A 21229-nucleotide genomic window follows, 5' to 3' on the forward strand; every position below is an offset into this window, starting at 1 on the left:
AACTAATGCCAGGAATGGGATTTTCCCCAAACAGAGTGGGAAAGCTCAGAGTGGGGCCATGAAAAAGGACACCACTGTGTGCTATAGGCGAGGACAGGGCGAGGAGCTGATTTATGCCCACAGATCCATGGGAAACGCTCCAGTTCCCCGAGTGATGTGAGGGAGTTTTAGAATCCCGTCCTGTAAAGTGATCCCCTCTCCATCCCAGCAAGTGTGGCCCCACTCTACATCTTTCAGGTCAAAGGTCCATGTGTCAGAAACACATGGGGTTGAAAGCTTCAACTGTTGTAGTGAATATAGTTACAAGTATATAGTTACAAGAATATAGTTACATTGACCTTAGAGTGCTGGTAGACCTTCATTTCCACACCAGAACATTAGACATCCATTAAACATAGAGCTGCTTAAATCCTCTGGACAGGCTCAGATAAAGTGAAGATTCTCTGTCTGTTCTCAGTAGTAGGACATGTTTATTCATAAGGATCCTTACCCAGTTCTAAGCTGCCTTACACACAACAAAAGATGGAAGATACAAATTAGGCACTTTTGAAAGAAGTGCTTTGATATTTTAATGCAAAGTTCCTAGTTCTCTGCAGTCTCAGTCGGGAAGTGAACAGTTTGTTTTCCTATTATCTGGGCTTGACCCTGAATGTCCAGATGTAGTTCTAGGATGTCCCCACTTGAGGATATGGAGTCTCAGAACCAGGGACAGGGTGGAGCAGTAAGGATGTTGTGTAAATCAGGAGCATCATCAGTTGATGAGCATCAATTACCTCTTTTAACACACGTAGGAGACGTCATGCCAACAGAGCAGAACGTACCTCAGCCATGGACAATTTTGTCAGAAGCATCCCTCTGTGACCAGATGTCACTGTGTATTTATTGACTAATTTTTTAAAGAGGCTTTGGTAATTGGGGGCTTTAAAGGTTAGCAGGAGAATTTTAATTTACATTAATTAAGGAATGGAAAGTCAGGAGAGGATCTCAAGAAAATGGTTGATATATTAACTCAGGCAGACCTGGATAGGAAAATGTGGTGAGTTCTGTTTGTAACAGAGTTTATTAACTAGATTGATGGGAAAAACATGGAGAGTATTGTTCTAGTGATTGGGTCAGGAAGTGATAAATGCATGGATTAATGTGTTAGTAAAAAAAAATAAGCATAAAAGGTGGAGGAGAAGAGGCGAGTTGAAAGAAGGTGCTTTTGGAGATGTAACTCATGAGGTGGCTACTGTGAAGATGACTTCAAGGTTGTAGTTATGTGAGCAATGGGTTAGCATAGACTTCCGGTTGAATAAGGCAGAAGTGCAGATCACGCCTAGTTGCAGATTTTCACTAATTTAACGTCAGAATTTTTGTAGTTCAACCAGAGATAATCAGCTGGCATCCATGACTGTATGTCTTTGAAGCAGACGGTGATAAAAAAAAAAAAGACTTGCCTGTGAAGGTCATGGATTTAATTGAGATGCAGATCAATGGAAGCAGAGTTTAAGGTGGCAAATGATGTGGCCAAAAGGAAGAATATGACATTATCAAAAAGAGAGGACCAAACAAAAAACCTTGGGGAACACCGAGGTCTAATAGACTAATAGACACATTACATCTGTCTATTAGACAGATGTAATGTGAACTGGGAAAGAGCCGAGCCGGTGATGCACGTGGTACGTTTGTTAGTTTCAAAGGCTGTCGTAGGGTTAACAAGAACAAGGATGCTGAGGAACCCAGCTAGAGAAAGGAAGTTGATGATTTGATGATTTTTAGCAAATGCTCTTATCTCTGGGCATTAGATGGTAAAAGAAGATTGAAGACAATCTGAAGACAATTGAGGCAAGGTTATTTGAGGACAGGGTTGACGACAATGGTTTGAGTCGGTCAGACACATAACTGAATGAGTGAAATGCTTACAAAACTCATAAATGTCATTTTATAATCACTTTGTTCTGAGATAAGCAGAAGAACAATGTATTACAAGTCGGCATTGTCAGTTCAGCCTCATTATCAAGACTGAAATGCAAATTGCCATAGCAGATATTAAATCTACATATAAATTGGGACATATAAAGAGGAGCTTGTCTACTTTGTTTTTGTATGAAATAATTATCCACACTTTGAAGAGTTTCTCTCTTTGCTTCTTTTGTCTTCGATGTCTTTTTAAAAGTATTTGAAAGATACACAAGTTTTGTTTAAAATGGATAAACTAGCTTGAAATTTAGAGACTCAGTCTTTTGTCTGGGAAAACTTAATTAGAGCTTTCTTTTGAAACCTTCAGGAAAAAAGAACAGATTTTTTTTTACCACAGATTTAACATATATATCAGAGATCTTGAACTGTGTTGTTACCTTTTATCAAATTAGCCAGTTTTTTCAGCACCTTCTACCTTATTATTATAAAATTAAACTGAGTGGTTATTTTCACATTCTTTCTTGCTGAATTAAAACATTTTGAATGATCTTTTTTTTCCATCTAGCAAATTCTGATGAGTTGCAGACCTGTGAATTAATTCCACACATCCAGGCTGTAAAATGTTATTTTCACTTTTCAATGCAGCTGTAGGTGACACATGTCGCCCCTCGGAGTATTCATCCTTTTTGATAGGAGTATCATTAGCAAATGAGAATTAATTAGCTGGCTTAATTAGAGAAATTTGCGCGGCTGTGTGTGCAGCTGGGGATAAGGTGTCATTGCTTGGAATCGGCAGTAATCAGTGTTACTTCATCTTTCATTTGGCTATCAAACAAAATGATCAATTCCAAGTTTCATATAACAGTGCTATGCAAAAGTCTTTATTACAAGAGTTTTTTTCCTACATTTTGCCATATTTTGCCATTAATTTCAAAGTATTTTACTGTGTTTTTATGTGACAGACCATGACAGCATGGTGCATAATTATAAGTTGTAAACAAAACAACTCTCAACAGATTTCAGAGCTTCCATTTGCTGAGTCTTATAGGCTATTTCTCTTCAAGATTTGCATGTTGTAAACCTGCACAATGCCTAGAAAATTCAGAAAACTTTTATGGAGATAAGGCTAATAACTAACATGCATTTTTCTGATTTTTAATTATTCAACAAATGCCTGATATTTGGAATATATAATGAAATCAAATGTTGCCTCCAATAAGTCCTTTCTGATTGTGACACTATTGCGGTTACTGTGATGTTTACATCATATTGTGCAGGTCTAACATAGAGAAGTTTTTGCCCTTAATAATTTTCAAAACTCTTGCAGCCTGTTGCAAGAACTTTTCTTCCAGGATTGCCTTGTATGTTGTTCTATCAATTTTTCCAGCAACTCTGACCAACTTTCCTGACTTACTGATGAAAATAATCTCCACAGCATCATATGATTTAAAGTGTTTCATTTTGGTCTGATTAGAACATATCCTCCTTTGCGTGTCACTTATGTATGGCTTATGGAAAACTGCCTACAGGATTTCTAATAGCTTTCTTTCTACAGTGACTTTCTTTTTGCTTGACTCTCCCATGAAACTCATGTTCTTGAAGACTAGTAGTTGTTCTCTCAACAGATTTTCTCACATGAGCTGTTTGTAATTTCTCTAGTTACAAAGGTAACTTTGTAACTTTAGAGATTTTTCTTTTTTTTTTTTTTTTTTTTTTTTTAGAAAACCATGTATAATTTTTTGTTCCCCTCACAATTCTGCACCATTTCGTGTGGGCTTACGACATAAAATCCCAATTTTGTTGTAAAGTAATAAAATATTGAGTGGTTCAAGAAGTTTGACTTCTTTTGCAAGGGTCCTCACTTCTGTGTCTGGTCTGTTTTTGCTGTGGAGTCCTGCTGTGGGACACATTCTCATTGTTCTTGCGAAAAAAAAGTCTATTGTGCTGAGCTCTGTTTTGCTCTGCTGGGTAATATTACTGTGCAGATTCCATCACTGAAATAGCCTTTTGACATTTATGTTTGTTTGTGTCCAAATAAATCAGTTCGCTGCTCCTCACCATCCCCCTCTGCATCGCGTATATGTGTTTCTGTGTGTTTAGGTTCGTGTTTCTTGGGATTCTCTGAGGGGAGATGCGTGTTTGAAGGGGACAGGCCTTCCAGCCATCAGTCACCATCTAACTGACAGTTCAATCTGATACACAGATTCCATTTGCTGCACTTTACAAGCAGCAGGTCTGATAACAATCCCAGATACCCTAACACATTTCACTATATGTCTTAGTGTGTTTATGGGATGACGCGTGTGCATGCGTGCCTGCGTGCGCATGTCTTCGTGCACCCCCGCTGCCCAGCTCTTAGGGCTGCCTCCGAGGGCTTTTGTTCACCGGTGAGCCAATCCCCCTGTCAGTCTCCTGTCGGCCATGTCTTGGACGGTGCTCTCCGGAGAAAGAAAAGGGAATTGGTTTCCCTCACTCCTGCTTGTATTTGACCTCAAAACATAATTCTTCAATTGTCTGAAGCTGCCGTAGGTGAGATGGCTGGTAAAGGAAGCAGACACGAGTCCATTCACACTCGAGCAAATATAATGATCGCTTTTGTTTCATTTAGAGTCCCTTCAGAATAATGCTTTCTTCTGGAAGTATGTGCGCTGCCTGCAGAGGGGATGGTAAGGTTGATTGGACAAACTCCATAGAGATCAGGCACTCAGCTTTTAATACAACTGGAGTAAAAGACCAAAGTTTAACCAAAGTCAGAAGGAAACTGTTTGTTACGATTTGGTAAGAAGAAGCATAGTGTTTGTAGAACAGAGGAAATGTGAAGAACTGATGTTAATCAGAGTTGCAATGGAGAGATGGACTATGTCATAATACAAGATAACCATATTCATCTTCACTGAACTAGTAAAGTTCAATTAACTTTACTAGCCTATATTAGTTTTCATTTCCTCTCTTTAGACCAGGGGTGGGCAACTCCAGGCCTCGAGGGCCGGTCTCCTGCAACTTCTAGATGCGTCTCTACTTCAACATACCTGAGTCAAATAATTAAGTCATTAGCAAGACTCTGGAGAACCTGACTGCACTTAGGAGGTGATTCAGCTGTTGGATTCAAGTGTGTTGTTACCAGGGAGACATCTGAGTTGCAGGACACCGGCCCTCGAGGACCAGGATTGCCCACCCCTGCTTTAGACCAACACATTGAAGATAAAAGAATAAGAGTCCCTTTTCTACAGTCCATTTTCCTCTTTCTGTCACAAACAAGTGTGAGGAGCAAACAGGGCAAGAGTTTCCGAGTGTTTGCCAGAGGGTGTTAGATGCAGAGATCAAAAGGGAGGGTGACGGGAAGCAGCAGAGGAAGAGGTAGGACCGGACATATGCAAACAGGAAGAACAAAATTGAAAGCGAAGGAGTGAGAGCAATTGGCTGCATCTTCATGTTGTGATCTGTCAGCGCTGACAGGGGCTGAGTGGAGCAAACATGCATCTCCTTGTCCCCTCGGTCAGTTTCCATGGAAACGCTGTTTCTCACCCGAACACATAAACTGCATTCTCATCTAACTTTCTTTATGTTTTCAAGCAGTCAGCACGGGCTGTATGAAGGAAGGGGAATAACTTCAAAATCCTTTCATATTTACTTAGATGCAACACAGGGACATCATTTGACTGGCTGCAGTTGAAGCATCAGACTGGAGAAAATTGGCGGTGCGGCTCATACTCCTCCATGGGTCCGAGGTTAGACCCACAATTTACCCAGCTGTCATGCAGCGGTACAATTTGCCTCTCGTCGTAAGACTCAGACGTAGCCCTATAACGAACAGAAGTGCAGAGGCCAAGATAACAATCAGTCATTTGGAATAATCATTTCCATGAGTTTATGTTTGGGGAGACGCATCAGCGAGCTTAAGGCCAACGAGTTCAGCCTGGGGTTGAGTGTGGAGGTCAAGGGGGGCCCCTGGTGGTTGAACATGAGCTAACAGCTGTCTTCCTCAGCAGCCTGACAAGATAGTGGATGATAGTCATGTGATGGTGTAAATAACAGCAATAATAAAGAAAATGTGATCTTTATGCCAATTTGTTCATAACCTATTTAAAACAGAATGAAGTAGATGTGTAAATACTGATTAACCCTGAAAATTGCATTTAAGTGTATAATTTTCACCTTTTTTTTTACATAATGTGTCACTTTTAAATCCTAATCCTGACCAACTCAGTTGTTTTCCTAGGCTTGCTGAAAATGCTACAATGCCTGATTATTAATTTTTTGTTATTGCCAACCCTTTAGGTCAGTGTAGAGCTTAGAAGTTGACCGACCCACAAACTGCCATGCAAGCCAATCCTCTTTAAGTGGACTGTAGAGTCTAGACTATCTCCATCGATGTGCTGTTAAGATCTCAGCGCTTGTCTATCTGACTATGAGCGCTATGTTCCGGCAGGATAATGAAAACACAAAATGCAAGACTGACCATGAGTGACTAAGAGCAACAAAATCAGACATTGTCAAGTTTTCACTACATTAACCATTTCCATCCAGACCAGAGTGCCTTCAGCCTTAAAACAGTCCCCACCTGACGCCGGTTGTGTGTCCGATGCTGGAAGCCTCCCTTCTCTTATTGCTTGGGAAGCGTGTCAGTGGCTGCAAACAGTTTTCTTTCCCCAAACCTTGGGGTGTTTTGACATCAATTACAGTGATGGATGACCGGGGAAAAACAGCTGAATCCCTCCCACACACAGACACAGTTTGACCACCTCTCATGATCACCACTCCAGCCTCCGGTGCCCAGTGTTTCAGGGAACCTTCAGCTGTAGCTTCTTTTTTCTTTTTTTCTATCTGTAAATGTTATTTTTTCTTCCGTCCGCTTCAGTGAACAAACCTGCATGCCTTTCTCTCTTCCGTGAGTTGATTTGGCTGAGAAAACAGCCGGTGTATACTCTGGCAGTGATGTAATGAGAGCAGGTCACCTCAAGCCCCCATCTGCCATCAAACAGTTCCCTGTGGCCTGGCCAGGGGAGCGCTTCATGCCTGGAGCTGAACGTGGGAGTCTGAAAAGCCAATTTAATATTTAACTTGTGGAACTTGTATGTGTGTATTGCTGTTTACTCATGTGAAGTCTTCAGATTTGCTTGTTTGCACATTTACATCTACTAAAGCAGCAACTGCTCACAAATACTGTATTAGGCGTAGAAGTATTTATGGACACATGGAGTTGTTTGAATGTTTTGAAGGAAGTTTGTATGTGTTTTTTCTCTCTCTCTCTTTCACTGGAATGTGTGCGCAGACTGATTTATGTGTCTTCCATAGTGTGTACATGTCCTTCTGTTGGATGACTTACACAAAGTAGGTGTGTGGGTGTGTGTTTGCGAAAGCACAACCATGGTTTTTGTTCTCACACATTTGCACTGGTGTAGTTTGACAAATACATGATGTCATAAGCCTCACAAATACCTACTGCACATAAGTGACCTTAACCTGACTTCTAGCTGGAGTAGAGGCAGTGAACATGTATGAGACATTCATGGTATGATACCTTAAATAAATATGAAGTGGTTTACTCAAACGTTTTTTATTCAAAAATTTAAAACACACCTTTATTTAAAACAGAAAACCAACTGAAAAAAGTATCTCAGATACTACTACAAAAACATAATGGATAAGTACAGCTTTAATTTTATTATGTTCTCTGCTATCTTTGCATTATGATTTTTGATGTATTGATGTAGAAATATGGAGTTAAACACTCAAAGTGAATTTATTGTTTTCAAAAGCTTATTGCATAGAATGTTGTACCCTCTTTGCTGTTATATATTAAGGCCAGTTAAACTAATTTTAGCTGCTCAATGTGTTGTGCTGTCTGTTTAGGTTGCAAGCCTGCAGTTGGCTTATCAAAAAGCACACTACTTATAGCATCTCAACTTTAGTTTTAAATCAGCTTTACTTTAATAAGAGTGATATGTGTAGTTACCCTAGCATTGTCACTGGAAACTGGAAACATGTTGAAACAATTCTTCTTGTAGTAGTCAGCTGGCCAGCAGTGTGCAGCACATGAGGGGGAAGGTCACATTACATTCTAGTCTCACTAGAACATTTTCTGTCTTATGATCAAAAGCACTTTAAGGAATTTCAGGAACAATATAAGAGAAAATTTCATTCCCTAGCATTTTAAAACTTTGGTTGGTCTTTATACCAATCCTTAGCCCATGTCTGCTATACATTTTTATTTATTTTTATTATATTTTTAAGACACATAAACGTGTTCTTACAAAATACTTTTTTCATTGTAGTTCAGTTTGATGGAGTGGAAAAGTCTCGAATGTCACCCACCAAGGATGGGAAAACTCGCCCGCTGCAGCGACATTCCAGTGGCTGTTTGGTCAACACCAAAATGACTTCACTGGACCACAGCAGCTCCTCTCTGGGGGAACGTATTGACCCCACGATGCCTCTAGAAAGCCAGTTGTGAGTGTGATTTTTTGTTTGTTTGTTTTTGTCTTTATTGCAGTTTTTTTAACCTTGCCATATTTTTGTTCATCCTTCTTCCCTGCTGCTGGATGCAGCTGGTACCACGGAGCCATCAGCCGAACGGATGCAGAGTCTCTGCTCAGGATGTGCAAGGAGGCCAGCTACCTGGTTAGAAACAGCGAGACCAGCAAGAACGACTACTCCCTCTCCCTTAAGTAAGAGCAACACATTTCTCCACCAAATGGCAAACTCTTATCAGTAGTTCCAGTTTACAGTGTTACTCAAGATCAGTCTAACTTGTGATTTGTACACAGAAGACATTCAAATAAATCTGATAACAGCAACACAGACTTACTAGACTACACATTCAGTTAATGCACTTTAGAAGAAAAACATGTCCAATTGATTTCCAATTAGAAAATAACACATATAAATATTTTTATTTATTTATTTATTTATATTTATTTATTTTTTACTGGTCTGCCACCAGTAATTTGCTGAAGGCAAAAGTAATAAATATCTTTGTTGTTGAAGGTCAGTATAGTCTGAATTCACTATATACGTGTGTGTGTGTAATTGCACAATAAAATGTAACATTCAATACCTAAAATTGAAACTTTTTTTTACACTACTGCAAATAATCGTTTGAGAGACAATTCTGACCAAAAGAATAAATAGCGGATCTGATATTTTTGTGTATTTTTGGTCTGATAATGTTCATTCAGTCTGTAATCCCTGAGACCAACAATCCTTTCCGAGTTACTTTACCTTGTCACTTTAGTAAACAAATATTTAAAAGTAGATTTGCACCATTTTAGGATACTCTAACACTCCCTCTGTAACAATTATCATCTGGATCATGATGCCTGTCCGCTTCAAATGACTTAATATGTTATTATTGGAACTGACAACTGGAAATAACAACCAACAAATATTGCATCATCAACCATTCTTTGCAAACATATGTAATGCTCACTCTGCTGCTGTGATGATGATATGTTGAGCAGCCCTTACTTACAACTGTTGAAAACTCTGTACTCCACATCAGTCTCCAGCCAACAGCACAGCACAAGGTAGAGTGGTGGTGCAACTACTTGTTGCAAAATATAATATGTATTGTAATAGTGGCTTATAATATATATGCAATTAATATTTTGCGCTTGTTTAATTAGAGATTTCCAATGTCCACTGCTGTTCAGGACATTTATAGTGCCAGATGCCCATGTCTGTTAAAGAAATGTTGTGGTTTCAAATACATATAATCTAGTGGTATTAAAAGGATGGAACATTATATCTACATTAATTTAATTTATGCCGTCTATTACAACCAATATCTTGCTGTAAGAGTAAGTATGAAATGACAGTGGAAAGTAGAGTAATACCTAATAGTGAACAACAAACCTCATGAAAATATCAATGCATCCCATTTTGCCTTCACAAAGGAATGCTTTATTTGAACAGCTGCAATATTTCAGGTGCAACATATTGACTATTTGGCCACCTGGATGCCCTTTGTGCCTATGTCTGATATAGACCTTTGTCGCTAAGGTCATAAATCTCAAGGAGTGTAGTAGTAGCATTAGAGTAACTTAGGTTACTGAAAAACACAATCCTAATTGCAACATTGAGCAATAATATAGCAACTCCATGTTTTTCTAATATCATGTGTCCCAAGAATGCCTCCTTTTGAAAGGAAGCAACCTCCAGCAGGACCTGGACCTCATTGTGAACAACCATCTGTTAAAACAGCTGGTGGCTGAGAGGACATCACAAACAAGTTGTTTACCTGTGGTCTGTTGTGTTGCTGATTCTTACTTATTGGATGGAAACAGTTTGACCCTTTAAACGTCTTTCTTCCACATGTTGTGGTCCTACTCTGTCCTCCACGTCACCTTTGTTCCCTTCATTTCACAGCATCTCCTCCCTAATTTGCTGACGTGCCCAGTGTCCACAGCTTGGATACCGGTTACCCTATCGTTGGTGACCCCCTACTCTTTGATGCATCCTGCTGGGGGTTAAAAGGAGCCTCTCTAATTAGCTTAGACACAAATGTTTTCTCAGGGAGAGGTTATCTCTGTGTCAAAGCCCCGCAGAGCAGTCACTTTTGGTTTCCCTCTACAAGCTAATAAGGACAAACTGACATGGAAACATATCCTGAAACTTTAACCCCCCAAAGCTTTCCAAAATAAACATAAACAGTATCAATTCAGCTTTAAAATTTCAGTATCTTGGTTAAATAAAAACAGTTTGTTGATTAAAAAAAAAGTTAGATATGAGTAATACTCTGCAACCCTCTGTCAATCCTGATATGAGATGAAACCATAATATGCACAGAGACACTGATTAGCCTTTGCAATAGCAGCAGAGCTCAGCTTGCTTGAGGCTCATATGTCTTGGAAGAGAAAACGATTCTGTTCACTGTTCATGTAGTGTTTTTTTTTTTTTTTTTTCATGCCACTGTTGCTATCTGGGTTTCTTTCTGTTGCACTGAATGATCATCTGCTTTTGCTTCAGCGGCTGTTTGTTTTCCTTGTATAAGTACTGATAAAAAGATGATCAGACTCCTAAAACACAGATCCACTGCCGTTCTGAGCATGTCTAACTGGAGAATGAGCTGAAAGAGCCAAACATATGTAATGGTACATACAATTAGGTGTTGTAGAGAGAAATGGATCTTACTTTAATCCCTCTTCTTTTGTCTTTTTAAATTATTTTTTTTGGTTCCATTTATAAAGCCTGACCTCAAGAGAAATTAGGTGAACTTGTATTTCTATTTCAGAAATGTACAAAGAAAGGAATGAGATCTCTGATTATTTGACCTTGGAAAAGTGTAGCTGTTTCACTTTATAAAATGTAGATGAACCCTGTCATTCAGCAGGCTTATACAGCTGAATGTTTATGGGAAAATATATACAGAAAAGCAGGTAAATTAAGGATTTTGACCCTTTTTTTTCCAAGAAAATATATATTCACAGTTTTGGAATTACATTCAGATTGTAATGTTCTCAATATTCTTAGGGTTGATGTCTTTCTGATGCATAGAAAGATTGTATTATTTTTACAAAGTTTACATTTTCTCATGGACTTAGTGTGTTTGAGACTAAGTCCAAGTACTTTTCTCACTGTCTCCAAAATCTTGATGGAGAGTAACCCTCTGAGTTAGCCCCTTACATTTTATCCATGTATTAATAAAGAACTGCTAATGGTAGGATCTAGACTTACTAATTGTCTTACCTAAAAACTGAGGTTTAAAATCTGCTAATAATATGGATATAAATCCACTAAAGCTAAGTCACAGAAAGAACAGACATTCATTCAGTTTCGATAAAGCTTTTTCTTTTAGTAATAATTATGAAGCTACCAAGAATCCATTCTCCCCTTTGCACCATAAGAATGAAATACAGATGAGTTAATGCTCTGGGCTTTACAGCCGCAAATGAAATATCAGATTGCAAGATTATAGGATTTACTGACTATATGTGGCAATTTGTGGTTGTTGTTTTCCCCAGACCAATTATAACCAGGCAGTAAGAAAAGCTTACTTCGGTTCAGTTCAGCATAAGGCATTAAAACAAGTTGTAAAGAGTATTCACATCCTTTGACATTTTCTTACATTTGGTCAGGTAAAATCAACAAACTTCAATGTATATATATTTTTTTTTAATTGGAAATTTATGTGATGGACCAAAACAATAAAGTGCATGATTGTGACATAAAAATTAAATGACACATTTTTTTTGTTTATCAATGTGGCATGCACTTCTATTCATCACTCCTGATGAATATATTTTCTTACAGCCTTACAGCTGATTCTCTTTATACTTCACCACCTTTTTATCCCAGACTTGTTTTCTCTATTAAGATATTTGTTCACTAATATTCTCTAGCAAACTTTTGAGGCCTTCATAGAACTGCTGAAAATATATTGAGAATAACTTTCACTCTGTTGGATTCTGTTTACTAATCTTCTGAAGGCAATTTGATGCACCATAGTTTCTTTTGGCATATGAGAGGGAAAGTAGATGAACATAAAGATACACCACACTGTTTTGATTTTTATATTTATTCTGCTTCATCCATGTTGTACTGTGTGTGTTTGGTTTACACATAAAATCCAGTGAAAGCACATTAAAGTTTGTGCTTGTAATGTGACAAAATTTGTAAAAGTTCAGTGTGAATACTGTGTGAGTTTATGCTGTACTGTACAGTATCTCAGCTCCTGGGTTTCACAGAGCAACTTGTTGTGACCTTGACTTCAATCATGTGAAACCTAGAGACAGATCTGACTCGATGGAGTGACAGGTGCCACCACCATTACAGGCAGAGGTGGCTCCGGGTTCAGCCTCCTCCCACATGTTCCTGCTGCCACAGAAAATGAGCGGAAACCCAAGGTGAAGAGCCTCCATGTCTCAGGTCGCTGAAAAATGTATGAGGCCATGAGGTGGCACAAATGTGCATTGCATTATTGATAAGGACAGGCGTCGCCAAGACCTCCTGCCTTTTCAGCTATTTGGTCTGAACAGAAACCTTTTTTTCCTCTTTTTTTTTTTAGATTACTCATTACCCTTTTTTCTGCTCACCTGCCCAACACCTTTTTCCCATTTTTCCTTCCTTTGGCATGTTTGAAACGTTTTTAAACCCCCCACAGGTTTTCAGGGCGCACCATTGTCCCATTTTTCACATCATAGAACAGATTTGTGCAGCTTGTCTCAGCTGTCTAAGTGGAGAAGTTGTTAGAGAGAGAATCAGATGTTTCCAGGTGACTGTTTGATGTCAGCTTGCAGACATAGAAAAGCTAAATTCAGCTGGTAACAAAAACTTGCATATGTGTATGTAGGCATTTTTCATAATATACAGGTGCATCTCAACATATTACAATATCATTAGAGAATGGACATATGAACAGTGTGGATATAATGCTTGCAGTTTCATTACCACTTACAGCTAATAAACACCACAAATTCTCAGAAAATTTTAATATTACATAAGACCAATAAAAAGGGATTTTAATACAGAAATGATGCATTATATCATCCAACAATCACTGACACCCTTCATGAGGACTGTTGGGCACAAAATGTCACTGGTGCAAAAACTGTGTTCTTAGTGCTGTATCCAAATATATTAATGGAAAGTTGAGTGGAAGGAAAAAGTTCATGTATACATTTTTCATTAGGCCCTTTAGGCAATTTAGAGACCATTTAACATTAACAACATCCAGTAAATACCAGACTCTTGGTGCTGTGCCAAGTATAGTGGAAGAAAAATCTGTTAGAAAAAGATGCACAAACAAGAGTTAGAACTCTCCTCTTGACTCCAAACTTCTTTTTAATGAACAGCTTAAAGGAGATACTGGTTTCATTTTTTCGCAGCACATGCCTCCAATGCCAAAAGTATCAGTACTTTGGTATCTTTGTACATGAGTGACCACCAAACTCACCGACCAAAACCTAAGAGAAAATGTAAGAGAAAAAGAGCATCAGATGTAGCAATGTAGACACGCTGAGGGTCACTACTAAAGCAATGTGGCCTTCCTTAACATATCAACAGTGAAACTGACCAGTCGCCTTCATTCCACGCCTCATTGCTGCAAAGTTTTATTAAAAAGGAGACCTGAATAGTTATTGAGTGCATATACAGTATGGCACAGACAATTTTCAGTACACTGGCATTTCTACATTATCTAATGTTCTAATTTTCTGAAAACTGACATCTGGGCTGATTCATTAAGCTATACTGTTTAAAATGACAAACAGTTTGTGTATAATGAATCTAAATAATGAGTTTTACTTGTTAAATTGGATGTAATTTGTTGAGATACAAGTAATGAAAACATCCAGTGCTAAGCTATTAAATAATATTAGTGACTAATAGCTTGGCATGGATCATCCCAGTTATTTTATAGTTTGTCCACATTTGAAATAATAGGCACACAGTATCTGATGCCTGAATAAAAGTCACACGGGGGGTCATCATCATTTTGGCTGATGACTTCTCAGTTTCAGCTGCTGTGGATTCATAATGCAGAGAGCATCATTCACAAAGCAATCCAATATGCTGGAGGTGGAGATAAGCTGTCAGGCTGTTCCTGCTTTGAGTGCCGCTCGGTTCAAATCAAAGTCATAAACCTCAATAAACACGACAGCAGACCTCCCTGGTGAGATTCATCCTGATTACACAAATAGAGGGTCCACAAACACAGGAATATGATAACGCTACAAAGGCCTGTCAGCTCTAAAAACAGCCCCACATTCATTTTATCAACAACACTGCTGTGTCCTGGTTTCTGTCTCTGCTGGACCGTAACGTGATAAGGAGCTCTGAACTCCGATTGGGAAACCAGCTGGGAATCTAAAAATGCTGTTATTGATGTGTTTGCCTTTTTAAGTGTGGCTCTGAGTAACCTAACACCCTCCTGCCAGCGCAGTGTTCATGCTGAAGATTCATCAGACGCATTTTACAGAGCTATTTTTTTTTTCTTAAGTTTGCAGAATCATGAAACTGGAAAGAAATGCATTAGGGGAAGCATTTGTCCCATTCTCTTCAAACTGTGATAGACTTAATGATTTTGCTCTGAAATGGAAACCAGAGGGGCAGTAATGGAGCAGTCTCATAGTTTTGTTTACTTCAGTTTGTAGCTTAGCAATCCTGCATTTCTGACTCGTCTATGAAATGCTTTTTAGTTTTAAAATATGCCCCCCATTCAGTCTCCATGAAAAGAAACTTGAATCTTGATGTATTCTCTGTAATCTCTGAATTTACAGCAAGAGAATTCCTAAAACTGGAACTGCACTCATTGATTTAAATCTGTATTTATATATTCTTCTTTATTCATTCTTAATGGTTGTCCTTTAATTGAACTCTGTAGATATTTGTCTGGTTTGTTTATTTGCATGCAGGAAGGGAGAACTACCGCCAGCTCTATCATGAAATTACATGATTTGCAAAGTACAGACTTGCACAGAAGGTGCCTAAAGCCTTGTTTATGCTCCTGTTTGTCACAGATAACACTATGTGAATATGCATATAAATATAGCAGGATATATTGGTGGGTGGTTACAAGTAAGAATTTTGTGTGTATTGATTAACCCTAGTGTTGTCTTCCGGGTCAAAAGTAACCCACTAGCATGTTTAGATGTAGAAAAAATACCCTAAACAATCTTTCCGACTTGAAATTTTATGTCTTTTCCTAAATTGACCCCATCATTAGAAAAAGTGATACTTTGTTTTTGTTTATGTTTTCATTTAGGCTGTACACCACAAGGGTACAAGGATATATATATATGTGTGTATATATATATATATATATATATATATATATATATATCAGAAATTTGTGCCTGTTTGATGCTTGTATAAAGCAGTCACCCATTCCTTTTTTCTTCATAAATACACCATATATCTGCTATTTAGCACCTTAAACATGCCTGCTCTGTAGTCTTGCAGTAAAACAATGACATTCCAAGGATTTGATATCCTTCAATAAAAATATATCAGATTCACAATAGCATCTTTTTAAAATAGTATGTTTAGCAAAATATTAATTGTGTTTCTGTTGTAGAAAAAAATAGGTGTTGGAGAATTAATTTAAAAGTTGTAAAAGTATGACACTATTGAAGCATTTTCCAAGTCTACATAAGCCTGGAAAAAGAGGAGTATTGGGAAAAAAAATCCACCAATCCTTGCATCTAATGTTTGCTTATTGGATTGCTTTATGAATTATTATATCCCCTATTCCTTTTTCTGTCATTTATTATTTCCTTAATATAAACGCTGTAATTTTCTCCCATTGTCTTTTTTAAATCCAGAGCTTACATTTCCAATAAGAAGAAAAAACTTGGAATAGATCAGGTGGAAGTTCAGTGAGGTAGAAAAAAAAACATTTCAGATCATGTTAAACACATGCCATTATGTGCTACAATATATTTGAGCTTAATTTGAAGCATCCAATGATTAAAAGAGATTTTATGTTGAAGTGTTGTGCAAGGACAAATTCTCCTAATGCATATTTTTGCTGCATATAGGAAACATTTATGTATTTTCCTTCATTAAAGCCTAGTGCTGCATTACTTAACACCTCCCACGCTGCTCAAAAAAACTTTCTATTTTTAGGCAGCAGATTACTGGCACACTGTAAAATGTATTGATCCAAAGCTCCTGGCACACTGGGGGCTTTTAATTTGCTGTGCCTTTATTGCTGTAGCTTAAGTGATTTATCCAGGGGGTTCATCAGCCCAATCTTTATGTGCTGCTTGAATTCTAGGGACCTTAAGCATCCTTCCCTTTTAGTCTGAGCTCCAGGTGGCTTCGACCTTATCAGAGGTAATCCGGCTTTTACAGCATTGTTATGTTTTATATATAAAAACAGAAGCAGGTGCCAATCAGGAAGAGATGATCCACAGAGAGCTCTATTCTTTCCACCCTTATCTCATTAATGTTTTAAGCCATGAATGTATGTGATTTATTTCTAATCTGAATGCTGGGCAGTCTAAAAGATTTTCTGTTGTATACTTGCTAACGGTTTGTGGTTTTTTTCGTTTTGTTTTGTTTTTTTCCCTTGTCTGTCTCCAGGAGCAGCCAGGGCTTCATGCACATGAAACTGTCACGGACCAAGGAGAACAAGTACATCCTGGGCCAGAACAGTGGCCCCTTCGACAGCGTACCTGAGATCATACACTTCTACTCAAGCTGCAAGCTGCCCATTAAGGGGGCTGAACACATGTCCCTGCTGTACCCCGTAGGCATCAGGACACTATAGTGCTGTGGGGCATGTGGCAGGCGTCCGACCCAACGCAGGACTCACTGGGCCCGTCCTCATGCCTCTGCGCTTCCCTTCCGTCTGGGCAGAAATTACGGGAACATGAACATCGGCATTCGAAACTGCTGATTCTGACTCACCTCACTGGCTGAAGGATTCCAAACGGGTTTCGAAGGCCACTTTCATACTATCTCATACAAACAGACTCAATATTCCAGATGTTTTTATTACTTTGTTGTGTTTTATTTATGCGGACGTACTCTTATCGCATTGGAGACTGATTATCTCATGAGCATCATTTCAGTAATTGTTGAGCTGAGAGCTCGTAGCACTTAACACTCAAAGAAAAGAGAGGTACAACACATCATTGGTCACTGGGGTCAGTCTTTTCTCCTAAACTATTGTACCTGTTCCAGCTGTTTGAGCATCTCATTTGGATAGGCACTGTTGTTGCTTTACTTTTATTTCAAAGGGGACTTGAAGAGAAAACAAGGACGACAACATTTATGATGCCTGTTGCACAATATTGTCCACGCAGACCTTGCGCAGCAACCCAGATATTGAATAACGTGACCGAGTATGAATCCCCAGCTGTGGGTAAACAAGAGGCCTGTGAGCTGAGCAGACTGATGTCTCTATGTTGTCATAGTGCATGTTGTCTGCTATCCATCACTGAGTGGGTGTATCACGCCAGTGACAATGTAAGTACCACGATGGTGAGACAGGCAGGAAAAGCATGATGGATGGGTCAACCCATCTGACACAGTAAAATTGGCCAAGGCTGGAGACCGGAGCCTGTCCAAATGGACCAAATTATCCCCCCTACCCCTGCGTGGAATGGCTTTGCATGGGGGAGAATGAAATATGCCTGCATTGTCTACCTCAGAAAATCAATTTCATTCCCCCATCTGCAGATCAATAGGTACAATGGGATTGTAGACATCGATCTGCTCTCCCTGTGACATTCCCAATCACCTTAAAACTGTGTCATTGGTTTTAGGAACATATTTTTTTCTTTCTTTATAAAAATGATCAGAATTATAAGAACAAGCCTTTTTGTTTCAGATCAGGAATTGTATGTATCGTCACTGTTATAAATACTATGTGATGTCAGTAACAAATGTTTGCTTAATGCCTTATAATGCATGGGGTCAAATAAGTCAGCTTAGATCAGCTAATTTCCCAATCCTGCTTTCAGCGATTGTTCTGTGACTGTTATTTATTCTGGGTAACTATTACCGACGTTTTTCCGCTTCAACCTGCTCGCCCTCCTTGTTCTGATGGAATCTTGGGGGTTTTAGGAACTTTGCGTTGTTTTCTTGTCTCCTGCTCTGCTAAGTGCACGCTTGCCTCTGAGACACATGTCCAACAAGGTTGCCAAGCACTCGCCCACCCACCAACCCACCGGGCCAACACATCAATCACAGCACTGCCCGTCCGAACCATTTGAACACCTTCCTTCAGCCGATCATGCTACCACTTTGCATTAAAACCTTCAGATGTCCACTTGTACACTGTTTGGATGCTTAAGAGAATGTGTTCACATTCAGTCTAACCCTGCTGAGACCTGCTTACTGCTTGTGCTCAAACATTTCTGGATGCTAGATCTTTGTTTCACCTCTAAATTCTAAAAAGAAGCACTTATAGGTGATTTTTTTTCTTCTTTTTTTTTTTTTTTTTACTTTTGTTCTGTATCTTTTTAGCACCTCAAAGCAGCACTGTTAGGCTTTTGGTCCAATTTTTCTACTTTGTCCCAAACCAATAATCATTCATATGACAGAGCAAATGGATTTGTTCAAAGCGTGACATCATAAATGCAGTCTAATACGCATGTTTGAAGTACTGTACAATGCTTTAATGAGCATGTAACAGCAAAATGGTTTAGGCTGGAAGTGACCCAAGATATCTGACACAATTTATTGTAAAAGTGGAATACATTTTGGCTTTCACCATTACTCCTGCTGTGTGCTATGCAACTGTAAACTGCAGTCATTAAAAGGGGAAACTGGGTGGAGTTTGTGCCTCAGTGAAAAGCTTATGATGGTACAATAGGTCCGGCAGGAGGAGGAAGAGGAGACGTAATCGGGAGAGTGACCCGGTTAGAGGCGTAGGAAGTGGGCAGACAGACATTGCATTCTGAGGGTGTGTCTTTGTGCTTTAATGAGGAATAGTATGTTGTCATTGTGGACCTGTGTTCTCTTGAGAGAAGATATCTGAAGTTAGAAAGCTAATTTTAAAATAAACTATGTATCGTGTCTTTTTTTGTCGCGAATGTTCAGGGTTTAGCAGATATGATTATGATAGAAGTGGCTCTTTATATAGTTCCTGCTGCTGATGAGTACTACTCCACTAAAGGAAAGAGCCCATGTATGATGGCAGCACTGCCTGCTGAGAGGCCTTAGCTTTGGGAAAAAGGAAAGGAGACTTGTAGTGGAGCTGGAGTACAAGGGAGTTGGAGGGAAGGGAGTTGTGATGAGGGGGAGGAATTTGCTGCAGTCAGCAGAGACATTCTTAACATCCTCGTATTTCTATTATGGAAACCTGAAAGAGCCCCTCTCTCCATCGCAAGTGTCTTAAAGGTTATGTGTGTGTGTGTGTGTGTGTGTGTGTGTGTGTTAAAAAGCTGTTGTGCATGCATAAAGCCATGAACTGCGTGTGTGAATGCGCGTGTGTGTCTGCGTACATCAGCCATCGACTCGCCCCGGGTCTTCTCTCGTGTTATTGCTTTATCGTGGTAACGTGGCATGTCTGAGTTTTCCTTGTGTACATTTTCGTGCCACGTATGTATGCACTAGTGTAACGCATCTCTGTAAAGTCCCCCATGGCCAAATGTATATACTGAATGTATTAAATGGGGACATAGAGGCATCATGGTGCAAAAATAAATAAAGTTGGGTTTATGAGTTTAATGTGTATTGTGTTTTTCCTGTCTGCACCCTCACACACCAACATCAGAAGAAAACGTCATTATTTTGTGAGGTAAAAGCCTCCTCCAGTATCTCTTCCAGCACCAGTTACCATGGTGAAGCCTCTCAATATTTAGGGAAGATGAACCACTGTTTGAATCAAGGACAGAATCTAGCACCAGTATTCAACCACTTGTTGTTTATTAATCCTTGATGCTGCCAGGTTCTGTGATATATCCAGTGCTTTGCAAAAGTTTGTTCCTATTCATCTGGTTCACAAATTGTCACATTTCAACCAAGTCTTCTATTAGGATTTAATGTGTTAGACTATGGCAAAATAGTGTCTAACTTGGAGAGGAAAGAAACTGTTTTTATCATCCATCCATCCATCCATTTTCTTCCGCTTGTCCGGGGTCGGGTCGCGGGGGCAGCAGCTTCAGAAGGGAGGCCCAGACTTCCCTTTCCCCAGCCACTTCTTCCAGCTCCTCTGGGGGAACCCCCAAGGCGTTCCCAGGCCAGGGGTATCATAGTACCCCAAACTTATAAATGCCTTCAGAAGTCTCCCAATTGGTCAATAGGTTGTGTGTTATTTATTCTTCTTATGAATCCTCTTCAAGGAAGCATAATAGATTCCCATAAAAAAAAATAAAAAATACCTTCACTAACTGTTTGAGTAGTGTTAAATGAGCAGTGGTGAGATAAGGCTTTTAAGTTTTACTTCTGAATTTCCCAGTCTGCAACAATGCTAAGACAAAATATCCAGTTTACTTTTGCAATGCAGCAGCAGTATAAGACTATTTTCAATGCGTTCGTTTGTCACCAAACACAGCCCCACTGTTCACCTAAAGGCTGGCAGTTTAGCGCTCATTACAGCTGAAGGCAGCTTAAACAGTTAAATCCCTTGGCTCCTTCTCTGCGATTGCTTTTGGAACCGCTGCATTGTGAGGATAAAGCGGTTTTTACCAACACATTTTGGCCAGAACGCAGCTGGCTGACATGCGGAAGGAGCACACGCAGGGGGCTGATGAAAGCATCTCGAGTTCCGTGATTGTTGGCAGAAACCTGCGCTGCACAAACCAAAGTTGGCTCGCACAATAACCCCAGAATTTATTTGTTAATATGACTGTGTGCAATATTGAATTTTAATTTTCTCTCTGTCTAAGCAAAACAAAACTTAAATCTAGTAAAAAATAAAAATAAAATAAAAAAA

General features: G+C 39.1%; 1 protein-coding gene across 4 annotated transcripts in view; it reads left to right on the plus strand.

The window, feature by feature from the left end:
• Positions 1-20022, plus strand: part of shf (Src homology 2 domain containing F) — a 103977-nt gene extending 83955 nt beyond the window's left edge. For all 4 annotated transcript variants that reach the window (XM_015040833.1, XM_015040832.1, XM_015040831.1 and 1 more), the window contains 3 exons: positions 8178-8352; positions 8451-8570; positions 16927-20022. In XM_015040833.1, the coding sequence (XP_014896319.1) occupies positions 8178-8352; positions 8451-8570; positions 16927-17113 (482 nt within the window). In that variant the 3' untranslated portion in view covers positions 17114-20022. The remainder of the gene's footprint in view (positions 1-8177; positions 8353-8450; positions 8571-16926) is intronic.
• Positions 20023-21229: the final 1207 nt, after the last annotated feature.

Source organism: Poecilia latipinna, unplaced genomic scaffold (assembly GCF_001443285.1).
Source record: "Poecilia latipinna isolate Pla-1442-1.1 unplaced genomic scaffold, P_latipinna-1.0 Scaffold530, whole genome shotgun sequence".
Lineage (NCBI taxonomy): Eukaryota > Metazoa > Chordata > Actinopteri > Cyprinodontiformes > Poeciliidae > Poecilia > Poecilia latipinna.